At 36.4% G+C, this 12,246-nt stretch overlaps 1 protein-coding gene and 1 non-coding gene across 2 annotated transcripts; both read left to right on the forward strand.

Annotated features, from left to right (window-relative positions):
• The first annotated feature begins 311 nt into the window (after window positions 1-311).
• LOC133314768 (U4 spliceosomal RNA) lies at window positions 312-462 on the forward strand. The gene has a single exon (XR_009752000.1). It is a non-coding gene; the product is annotated as a U4 spliceosomal RNA (small nuclear RNA).
• A 1,822-nt stretch (window positions 463-2,284) lies between these two features.
• LOC133314724 (uncharacterized) lies at window positions 2,285-8,844 on the forward strand. Its single transcript, XM_061516237.1, has 9 exons — window positions 2,285-2,533; window positions 3,299-4,923; window positions 5,012-5,238; window positions 5,321-5,653; window positions 6,256-6,502; window positions 7,013-7,141; window positions 7,239-7,454; window positions 7,641-7,764; window positions 8,141-8,844. Exons 2-9 carry the CDS (start codon window positions 3,391-3,393, stop codon window positions 8,377-8,379), a joined length of 3,048 nt encoding a protein of 1,015 aa, XP_061372221.1. The 5' UTR covers window positions 2,285-2,533; window positions 3,299-3,390; the 3' UTR covers window positions 8,380-8,844.
• The last annotated feature ends 3,402 nt before the right edge of the window (window positions 8,845-12,246 follow it).

The raw sequence follows: 12,246 nt of genomic DNA on the forward strand, positions 1-12,246 counted from the left end.
CTCCATAAAAACCAAGTGGGACTTCCCTCAGAGGATTGAACATATTATAGCATTCAATCTAAGAAAAACCAGAGATTAATATAAACTCAAATTTAGAAACAACATAGAAGACTATCCCGCAAAACAATCTTTTTTCCATTACAAAGCGATTCTAATGAACCCATATTAAAAATAGAAAAAGAATAATAGGAACATGATTTAAAAGAATAGCTGGAAGCGTTTGTTTCGAGGAAAGTCCCACATTGGCTAAAGTAAGAGATGAAACTGGTGCAAGCTCTTATTAAACGAGGTGTCAGACAACAGTTTAGAGTATCTTTGCGCTTGGGGCAATGACGCAGCTAGTGAGGTTCTAACCGAGGCGCGTCAATTGCTGGTTGAAAACTATTTCCAAACCCCCTCTTAGGCCTGGGTTAAGCCCAGGCCTTCGAGAATTTCTGGAAGGGCTCCCTTCGGGGTAAAGCCCTGCAATTCTTAGTTTCAAATTCGTTAATTAAAAATGCGAAGTTATTGTCCACCAAGGATGAGGTTAATTCTGCGCAAACCCACTCTATTTGTCATTTATTTGTTTTTTTTTGGGGTCAAATTTGATATTAATTGCTAGAAATTTTATCGTTTTTAATAAAATGAATCGTTTCTACAGCTCTAATTATTGATTAGAATGTTTTTGTTATATCGTTGATGGCTATCTATGTATAGCCATAACAAAAAATAGTTTTTTTTTTTAATCTTTCTTACTTTTCAAATTAATGCATAACAAGATAATTAAAAAACATCATGAAATAGTTTTTGTCTGAAAAAAAAGGATACTAGATGGAAAAAAAATTGTCCGAAAAGTAGATATTTTTAAATTTCTGGACATTCAAGAACACTCTTTTTTACTGCGGTAAGTTAACTCTACATGCTTAAATTCACACAATGAGTTTTGCCACAGCAACACAAATCTTCATTATGATTAGTTTTTCATTTTTTATTAACCTTTTAAATTAATGCATAAGTAGATAATTAAAAATCATCATAAAATAATCATAAATAAAAGGTTTGGCTGTATATAAGAAAAGTTTTTTAGTACAATTATTACTTTAACTCTTCAGTTACTGCATTTTACAGAAAAATAATCATTTACATAATTAAGAAATTATATCTTAATTTTTGTAACTTTTTGAAATAAATTATTTAATTTACTTTTATATATTAAAATATAAGAAACTTTTATTTTTCAGAATATATCTTTTTCAAAAAAAATTATTTTCAATAATTTTAAATTGATTATACATATTTCTTTGGTATTTTAATTTTAATTAATATATACGTGAATTTTCTTTTTCTACAATTTTATTTACATTGAGCTCAAAATGAAATCGTTTTAGAGAAAAATTAAGGTATTTTTGTGATTATAATTTATTTCAGGATTATAATAATTTTTTTCATTATAAATTTTAAATTTTTCAATCCAAAATGATGTCGTTTTGAAAGCGAATATTGATAACCTATCTACATTAACCATAAAAACGTTAAAGCCTATATACTATGTTGCACCGACACCGACACAGGACACGAAATACGACACGATACCACACTCTGACACGTTTAGATATTATATAATATTTTTAATTTATGTAGTGTATATTATATTTAATATTCATTAATTTAACAAAAAAATAAAGTTAAACTTGTAATACACATCAATTTTGCAAAGAAATATAAGATATCTAAATATTTATATTAAACTCAATAAAATATTAATCGTAATTCAACGAATCTAATAGTTAGAACTCAAAATATAACGCAACGTAACTTTTGAACTTTTTTTGAGTCTTTGCAATGAGAGTGTCGGAATGTCGGTCAGTGTCAGACTGACACGTCAGAGATTTTGAAGTGTCGGTACTTCATAGCGTATATATATGGGAAAAACATTTTTCATGTTTGCATGAGAAGTGTTTTTCTCATGTCGTGACTTTTCGATTAATGAGCAAAGCTTTTTTTTTTTTAATAAGTGTGGGACCCAGAACAAGTTGAGTCATAACATGAATGCAACCTGAGAAAATCAAAGCGCTATATATATATATATATATAAATATATATTTTGTAAAAACTGAAAAGAAGAAAAAGAAAAAATATCACCTTATCAACTACGGCCCCCACGTGGCTACATTCGAAGCGAGCTCCAGAAGATGGTAGAATATAAAAAATAATAGTATAATAATTAGTTTTTTTGGATTTGGGACCCACGAAAATGGGAAAAAGGGAAAAACAGAGAAAAAAATCTACACTGCATGGATAGGTTATGGTTTACACCAGCATGTTCTGGAAACCATTCGCATGAAAACACGCTTCGACTCTATCACATTCTCTTCAGTTCACTACCATTAGCCTTTGCTTTTAACTCTCGCATCACAATTTTCTGGCCCATTTTCAGGTTCCTCTTTCCACCACCAACCTCCCTCTGTTTTCCATGTCTTTCTCCCTCTTTGGATACTAATTATGAGCTGGTATCGTGATCAAGCTAACATCTTGGTTGCTTCCATGAATTCTGGTATCTATTTTTTTTTTATACTTTGATGGAGTTGAGTTGACCTTTGACTATCTCTTCTTTTATAGTAAATATTAAAATTAGACCATACATTGTTGGTTATATTCTTCTCTAAATGATGACACTTACAGAACTTATATTTTGTTGATCAAATTAGTTTTCACGTTAGGGATTTTTCCGATACTAATATGACTAATAAAATGCATGTTTAAGGATCTCAAACGAAATTTCGATAGATTAATATGACTCAAGCTGTATCTATCTTTATTCATTTAACTCTTTACCCTTTATTAGTAGGGTTTGGGGTTTAAATCTTCGTTTTATGCCTTTGTTAGTGGCTGATTCTACTTGAACATTTCACTCGTGCCTTAATATTCGCTCAGATGAATGCTTAAACAAAGTTTGTTGGTGGCATTTTGATATCAAGCTATAAAGGTTGAATTTCTTTTTACTGTGGTGTCTCTTTTTATTTGAAATCGCATATGGCTGCTGATTCTATGTATATTTTCATTTCTCAGTGGTAAATTTGGTTTTATGGCTATATGGTTGTGTCAATAACTTAACTCTATTCTTTGAACGTGCATTATATTTAATCTTGGTTGTTCCTCTCGCTGTCTTTTAATCCAGCTTCTGTAACACTGTTTATCAGTCTTCATGATTGTTTTCCAAGTAGATTTAAGGGATATCTGTTTTGTTTTAGCCCTCTAGTGAAATTATTGTCAATCTGTTGTTGAACTTCTTTTTCTTTGTTGGTTTGGTTATTGATAGGAAAGACTGATGTGTAGTGAATAAAGAAAGCCCTTGAGGAGACACGATCATTGAGAAATTGTTGATATTTTTTGTTGTCCAGAGTGAGAGCCATGGCATGGTTTAGAGCTGGTTCTACCATAGCAAAACATGCAATTAGGAGAAATCTCTATCGAGGTGGATCATCATTTTATGCGACAAGAAGTAGAAACTTTCACACCACAGTATTCAAATCCAAAGCACAAACTGCACCTGTGCCTCGCCCTGTACCACTTTCTAGGTTGACTGACAACTTCTTAGATGGAACAAGCAGTGTGTATTTAGAGGAGCTTCAAAGAGCTTGGGAAGCTGATCCAAACAGTGTGGATGAGTCTTGGGACAATTTCTTCAGGAACTTTGTGGGTCAAGCTTCCACTTCCCCAGGAATTTCTGGTCAAACAATACAGGAGAGTATGAGATTGCTGTTGCTAGTGAGAGCATACCAGGTTAATGGCCACATGAAAGCCAAGCTAGATCCTTTGGGTCTTGAAGAAAGAAAACTCCCTGGTGAGTTAGACCCTTCCCTTTATGGGTTCTCTGAGGCTGATCTTGACAGGGAATTCTTTTTGGGGGTGTGGAAAATGTCTGGATTTTTGTCTGAGAATCGTCCAGTGCAGACCCTTAGATCCATTTTGACACGGCTTGAGCAAGCTTACTGTGGAAGCATTGGTTATGAGTACATGCACATACCAGATCGTGACAAATGTAATTGGCTTAGGGACAAGATTGAAACCCCTGCACCTACACAATTTAACCGAGACCGTCGTGAGGTTATCTTTGATAGGCTTGCTTGGAGTACACTTTTTGAAAACTTCTTGGCCACCAAGTGGACATCAGCAAAGAGATTTGGGCTTGAAGGGGGAGAGACTCTTATTCCTGGCATGAAAGAAATGTTTGATCGAGCATCTGATCTCGGGGTAGAGAGCATAGTTATGGGAATGGCACATAGGGGAAGATTGAATGTTTTGGGTAATGTAGTGAGGAAGCCACTTCGTCAGATTTTTTGTGAGTTTAGTGGTGGTCAACCTGAGGATGAAGTTGGACTCTACACAGGAACTGGTGATGTTAAATATCACTTGGGAACATCTTATGATCGCCCAACCAGGGGTGGGAGGAGGATACATCTGTCTTTGGTGGCTAATCCTAGTCACTTGGAAGCTGTCAACCCACTTGTTGTTGGAAAAACTCGAGCAAAGCAGTATTACACAAATGATGTGGACAGGATGAAAAACATGGGTGTATTGATTCACGGAGATGGTAGTTTTGCTGGACAAGGTGTGGTCTATGAAACCCTTCATCTTAGTGCTCTTCCCAATTACACTACTGGTGGGACTATACACATTGTCTTGAACAATCAAGTTGCTTTTACAACTGATCCCAAGGCTGGAAGATCTTCACAATATTGCACTGATGTTGCCAAAGCCTTAAATGCTCCCATCTTTCATGTGAATGGTGATGACGTGGAGGCAGTTGTTCATGTATGTGAACTCGCAGCTGACTGGCGCCAGACTTTCCATTCTGATGTGGTTGTTGACTTAGTGTGTTACCGTCGATTTGGCCACAATGAGATTGATGAACCTGCTTTCACACAGCCTAAAATGTATAAGGTTGGTCCTTTTGGTTATTATTCTCTTATTATTTTTACATGCATATTGGTTTTTTACAAGTTGATCAAGTTTTCAACATTTTGTATAGGTCATCCGAAACCATCCATCAGCTCTTGAGATCTATCAGAAGAAACTTTTGGAATTAGGGGAGGTGACACAAGAAGACATTGATAAGATACACAAGAAGGTAACATCAATTCTAAATGATGAATTTTTGGCTAGCAAAGATTATATTCCAAAAAGAAGAGATTGGCTTTCAGCATATTGGTCTGGTTTCAAGTCACCTGAACAGCTTTCACGTATCCGGAACACTGGGTATGATAATTTAATGTTTATGTTGCTTGAATATTTTCTGTTGTTTATGTAACAGCTGAAATGTATGATCTATCCCGTGCAGTGTGAAACCAGAGATCTTGAAAAATGTTGGGAAAGCAATCACAGTCTTACCTGAAAATCTTACTCCTCATAAAGCAGTGAAGAGGATGTATGAACAGCGTGCTCAAATGATTGAAACAGGGGAAGATATTGATTGGGGATTTGCAGAGGCACTAGCTTTTGCTACATTGATAGTTGAAGGTAACCATGTTCGATTAAGTGGTCAAGACGTTGAAAGAGGAACTTTTAGTCACCGTCATGCTGTAGTTCATGATCAGACAACTGGGAAGAAATATTGCCCCCTTGATCATGTGAAATTGAATCAAAATGAAGAGATGTTTACTGTTAGCAATAGGTAATCTGCTTATATATAGACACACACACACGGGGTTATTTTTCTAATTATGACTAACTCTTGCTGCTTAAGCTTATGAAATTTGAATTCATATGTTGCTCAAGTGATCATCGATATTTGCTTATTTGTTCTTCTAGTTTAGTTTAAATTTGTCACATGATTTGTAATGATTTGCAGTGTTCGTAATACTTTGTCAAAACTGCATGGGCCATTCAGAATTGTATTTGCCAATTTTCTTAATGAAATTTATAGTTGAACCCTTACGTAAAGATCGTTATTTAGACTGTTTCATTGGATCTTTATTTTCTTAAATAAGATAATTACCATCCAGGCATCAAGTGCAATTTAAATATCAATAGCTAACCTGTATCTTTACTCTTTAGTAGTGTACTAATATCAGGGTTGTTGTTCGACCTATACCCCATCTTCCTTGCTATATTGTGAGCCTTTATCTGGAAGACTACCGGATTTCATCTCTCATGTTATAAATTTCAGTGTAATCCACTTTATACTTTAAAAAACGTGACACTTATGTCATACTAATGATAGATTATTTTATATTTTTAGTCTCTTACCTAAGTAATATCTGCTACAATATGCAGCTCACTTTCTGAGTTTGGTGTTCTTGGATTTGAATTGGGTTACTCAATGGAAAATCCTAATTCGTTGGTGATCTGGGAGGCTCAATTTGGCGATTTTGCTAATGGGGCTCAAGTTATATTTGACAATTTCTTGAGTTCTGGTGAGTCTAAGTGGCTCCGTCAGACTGGGCTTGTTGTGTTACTTCCTCATGGTTATGATGGTCAGGGCCCTGAGCATTCAAGTGGAAGATTGGAACGCTTTCTTCAGGTGCTCTGTTGTGAATCTATGTTCGAATTTCCTTGAAACTACTTTGAAGCTTTTATTCTTTCTGCATGAATCTGCTTGTCAACTTTGGTCTACTTTGTGATTGACTTGCCACCTAAAACTAAAGGGCTTTGTTATATTCAACTTACTTGTTAATGTTGTTGAGTGTCTTTTTTTTTTTTTAATATATGCTTCTTGCTAGTACTGTTTGACAGTTGTAAGTAATGGTTAATTATAACTGGAGTAATTTGGGGATCCCCAAGGGCATAGTTTAATGGAACAACACTGAAAATGAAACCTGACTCTTTGAATTTAGCCACCTTAAGTGTGGAAACTTTTTAGTTAATAGAAGGGGGATCTCATGTTTTTGCTGCAAACAAACAATTAATTTAAATAATTGTCTCTTGCTGCCTGCTTTAGATTATCTTTTTAGTCTTTTTGCATGTGTTGTGTTCATCATTCAATGTTATTCATAGTAGTATTTAAATAACGTGTTCACTAATTTATTGGCAGATGGCTGATGACAATCCTTATGTTATTCCTGAGATGGATCCTACTCTTCGGAAACAAATTCAGGAGTGCAATTGGCAGATTGTGAATGTTACAACTCCTGCAAATTTTTTCCATGTTTTACGGCGGCAGGTTGGTAGTTGGTACAATGATTTGATTAATGTTAGCTTTGTCACTCAGAGTTGTGTTGCTTAATTTTCTCGCATTGTTTCTTTTTATTTTCTTGCAGATACATCGAGAATTTCGTAAACCTCTCATTGTGATGTCCCCTAAGAACCTGCTTCGTAGTAAGGCTTGCAGATCAAATTTATCTGAGTTTGATGATGTCCAAGGACACCAAGGTTTTGACAAACAGGGAACCAGATTTAAGCGCATCATAAAAGACCAAAATGACCACTCAATTCTTGAGGAGGGTATCAGACGTCTAATACTCTGCTCTGGAAAGGTTTGTGGTACTTATTGGAACTAGATGTTCTCATGTGTCTAGTTTTTATGCTCTTTCATCTCTTGTATTTTATATTAACCAAATTTATGAATTTTTTCTGGTGTTTCGATTACATATAATATGTTTCAGTTTCGTTGTTTTGTAACTATGCTTTTTATAACTACCAATATCTTATGTTCCTTGCAGGTTTACTATGAACTTGATGAGCAACGAACAAAGGTAGATGCAAAGGATGTTGCAATATGTAGGGTGGAACAGCTTTGTCCTTTTCCTTATGACCTTGTCCAACGAGAGCTTAAACGATATCCGAGTATGTATTTTCAAAATGCTATTTTGAAATGGATTCAGATATTTTATTGCATGTTGAAACTTGAATGAGACGTACTGATTGGAATTACACTGAATGCTGCTGCTAATTGGTTTCCAGTTGTCATAAAAATGTGATTAGAAGCGAAATGAGTCAACTTATTAGATCCTTATTGAACTGGAGTTGATGTGTTTCTCTTAATCTAGGAATGGTTTGAACTTTGATGTTTGTCAGTGTGTGAACGAATTAGTAAAACATTTTGATTTTATCTTCGATGAAATTTGGGTTAAGCATTATAAATTTAAAATGGTAGGTATTAATAATATGAAATCTGTTGTATTGATTTGTTTTACATTTTACTCTGTTGTGTTTGTGCTAGATGCGGAGGTTGTTTGGTGTCAAGAAGAGCCAATGAACATGGGTGGATACACGTATGTTTTACCCCGGCTTATAACTTCCATGAAGGCTCTAGGTAGGGGAGGTTATGAAGATGTCAAATATGTTGGTCGTGCTCCCTCTGCAGCCACAGCTACTGGTTTCCTCAAGGTTCATCAAAAGGAGCAGGCTGAGCTTGTTCAGAAAGCCATTCAACCTGAACCAATCAACTTCCCTTATTGAGCCTTTCCATATACATTCTTCCTTTTGAGAGTGATGATGCACTTGATTTATCCACGTATGGAGCAGTTGTTGGAGGGTGGCTCTGGCTCACACGATTCATAATATTTGCTTTTCCCCGTTATATTGATGACTTACATAAGTTAAATGGGTACATATTCAATAAATACCCGTAAGAAATAGAACACCTTAGAACCTCTTAGGAAATATATACTTCCCTCTTCCCAAAGCCTGTTGGTGATGGGAAGAGTTTAAAACAGACATCATGATAGTGGACACATTGCAGGAAATATATAGACCTCAAGGTATAGAATTCATTCAAACTGGCAACAAATTATGATTCATTCCCTATGCTAGCATTTACTACATGAAAAACCTGCAACTACTAAATAGACTTGCTGTAATTGAGGCAAACTCAATTGGTCACGACCCTAATATAAAGTGAAGATTCGGATTGACTTTCTTTACAGCTAATAAATTCGCGATAGGATTTTTTGATATCAGTATCAAATTTGAAGTTTGACATCTCATCTAAGAGTTGTTAGATAAAAAAAGATTAATAGTGTTACATGATTACAAATTAGAATCGTTAATCTTTTTTAATCTAACAGCTCTCAGATAAGGTGTTAAATTTTAAATTTAACACTGGTGTCAAATGATCTTATCTTTAAATTCACATATCAAAATTGTAAAAACGGATAATAGTTCGTAATCAAAGATTACTTGTGCAATGATGCAAACAGCTACTTAATCAAAGGGTTGTGTATTTCAGGTTGAGGGGCGAGAGGCATCTTGTACTAATTTGAAGTCACTATTCGTTACCCAAAGAACCTGTGAGCTTCACAAATTTATGATATTAATTATTGTCTAACTTCTTAATAATTATAAAGAAAAAAGAGTCAAAGTTTTTGCTGCTGTATATAATCATTGATTTAAAAATTAAAATGTTGATGATGTGTGTCTCGGGTCTGGCTTTTATACGTTTGGACATGAAAGATCATTCGACTTTACCGGAGTTGTTATATGAATTTTGTTCGCATAACAAATGGAAAATATTAATCTCATGTTATATGAGATATCAACTCTCTCCAACACACTCAAATGGGTCTCACTTTAATTTTCTTTTTTTCTTTTTCTGTGCAACGAGATTCACCTAAAATTGTGAATGCAACATAGATAACATATCTCCTATTGCAAAAGAAAATATAATCCCTAGACAAAAAGAGTACAATCTTCCCTCTCATTTGTTCCGCGCGGTAAGGCACGGAATACGGACCATTTTGGTACGCATCTAACACAACACATTAATAACTTGTCCTTTATTGTTGCTCCAAAACATAGGCACAACATGAACACGATTATTTAAAATTAAGAAGAAAAAAAATAACACACACAAAGGTTGAATCTGTTTTCCAATTTTACGTAATTTTTAATCAAAAATAATAATAAGACAAGATGTTTTTTTGATAAGATTATACTCTTGTACGTAACACATTCTTTGGGCTTTAATGTATAAATAAAGCCCAACATGACCCCAGGGTTGAGTTTTTTCCTGGTCTCTATATATATATTGTGAGAAACAAAGAGAGAGAATGAAAGATCTTGAAGAGAAATGTAACTGAATAATTCTTTTGTATATTGAAAATGTAATATGACTTGTTACAATAGACTACTGATATATATATATGTTGACATTTGAGCTGATGGGCCTATTCTATCTAATGGGTCGTGGGCCTTATATGGCTATTACCCCCCCCCCCCTTTAAGCTGAAGTGTGGATTGGGGCTCCAACACATGAAGCTTAAATTTGAAATCCAGAAAATTAGGCCTTGACAAGGGCTTGGTGAGCCCATCGGCTATTTGGTCCACCGCTGGTATGTGATGAACCGAGACTGCCTTGCTGACCACCTGTTCACGGACGAAATGTAGATCTAGGTCAAAATGCTTCGTGCGTGAGTGAAACACGGGGTTGGCAGATAGTTGAACCGTGTAGAGATTATCGCAATAAATGGTTGGGGATCGCGGAAGAGGAACTTGAATTTCGGAAAGCAGTGATTTTGTCCATGAGAGTTTTGCAATTGTAGATGCTAGAGAGCGATATTCTGCTTCGGTGCTGGATCGACTGACCACCGTTTGCTTTTTCGAGGACCAGTTGACGAGATCGGAGCCGAAGAAAATACAGATGTCGCTTGTTGATCGTCTGTCATCAAGATCGGAGGCCCAGTCAGAGTCACAGTATGCGGTGAGGTGAAAATTTTCTGACGGATGAATGGTGAGGCCATGCGAGGTGGTGCCGTTGAGATATCGGAGAATACGTTTTACAGTCTTCCAGTGAGTGTCCAGGGGGTGGTGCATGTATTGACAGACCTTGTTGACGCTGAAGGTGATATCGGGGCGGGTTATGGTGGCATATTGGAGGGCTCCTACTATGGAGTGATACTCCGTGGGGTCAGGATGTGTGGATCCATCTGTGGAGGTGAGTTTGATGCTGGAGGCCATGGGAGAAGGAACAGGTTTGCAGTTTCCCATTTTTGCTCTCTGTATAAGATCTTGTATATATTTGGTTTGATGAAGATGGTATCCTCCTGTAGTGGTTTTAGTGGCCTCAATTCCGAGGAAGTAGTGTAGTTGACCGAGGTCTTTGAGGGCAAATGTGGTGTGGAGAGACTGAATGATATTTGTAATCACTTGTGAGGATGAACCTGTTATAAGTATGTCATCGACATAAACCAAGATGAAAGTAGTACTGGTGTTAGTGATTGATATAAATAGTGAAGAGTCACATTTGGCAGTAGTGAAGCCAAGAGTGTGTAGGGTGTTACTGAGTTTCTGGAACCAGGTCCTTGGTGCCTGTTTGAGTCCATATAGGGCCTTTGTCAGGTGACACACCAGGGTTTTGTCCGTGTGAACAAATCCTGGTGGTTGTTGCATGAAGACTTCTTCGTGTAAATCACCATTGAGAAATGCGTTGTTGACATCCAGTTGGTGTATGGGCCATCCTTTGGAGAGGGCAACAGAGATGATAATCCGAATGGTAACTGGTTTGACTACAGGACTGAAAGTTTCCTGATAGTCAAAACCCTCTTGTTGGTGAAACCCCTTGGCTACTAACCTAGCCTTGTATTTAAGAATTGAACCATCTGGATTGTATTTGGTGCGAAAAATCCATTTGCAGCCAATGAGAGTTCTGTCTGGTGGTAGGGGAACAAGTTTCCATGTATTGTTGTTGAGAAGAGCATTATATTCATCTGTCATAGCTTGGAGCCAATGGGGTTGGGCCATGGCTTGTGTGGCAGTGGTGGGTTCAAGGTTAGTTGTGTAGGCTTTATGTTTGAAAATCCCTGCTTTGGCCCTTGTAATCATGGGATAAACTGAAACAGTGGTGGGATTAGATTGTGGAGAAGATGTGTTGGGGGATCTGTGTTGGGCAGTGTTTGGTGTAGTAGGAGGGGAGGTTGGAGGAGTTGCACTAGCAGGTTGAGTGATATGAATGGGAATAGTGGGTATAGTAGGGGTTGATGATTGAGTAGGTGGGTTAGTGGAGATAGATGTGATATTTTTGCTGTAAGGAAAGTCAACCTCATCAAAGAGGACATGTCTGGCTATGATGAGTTGGTTAGTGGGGGAGAGGCATTTGTAGCCTTTATGTTTGGTACTGTAGCCAATGAAAGTACATTTGGTGGATCTGAAGTCAATCTTATTTTTATTGTATGGTCGTAGATAAGGGTAGCAGACACAACCAAAAGTTTTGAGAAAATGGTAGTCAGGTGATTTGTGGAAGAGAGTTTCATAGGGTGATTGATTTTGTAATGTGGGGGTAGGTAGTTGGTTGATGGTGAAAGTAGCAGTGAGAAAAGCATCCTCCCAAAA

Source organism: Gastrolobium bilobum, unplaced genomic scaffold (assembly GCF_033153095.1).
Source record: "Gastrolobium bilobum isolate Gb01-03AN ecotype WA unplaced genomic scaffold, APGP_CSIRO_Gbil_v1 utg14977, whole genome shotgun sequence".
Taxonomy (NCBI): domain Eukaryota; kingdom Viridiplantae; phylum Streptophyta; class Magnoliopsida; order Fabales; family Fabaceae; genus Gastrolobium; species Gastrolobium bilobum.

Bases quoted from the DNA above. Each gene is read 5' to 3' on its own strand.
- LOC133314724 (XM_061516237.1), top strand. From the start codon at position 3,391: ATGGCATGGTTTAGAGCTGGTTCTACCATAGCAAAACATGCAATTAGG. The intron at 5,654-6,255 runs GTAATCTGCTTA...TACAATATGCAG, and splicing joins ATGTTTACTGTTAGCAATAG to CTCACTTTCTGAGTTTGGTG. The intron at 7,455-7,640 runs GTTTGTGGTACT...TGTTCCTTGCAG, and splicing joins TAATACTCTGCTCTGGAAAG to GTTTACTATGAACTTGATGA.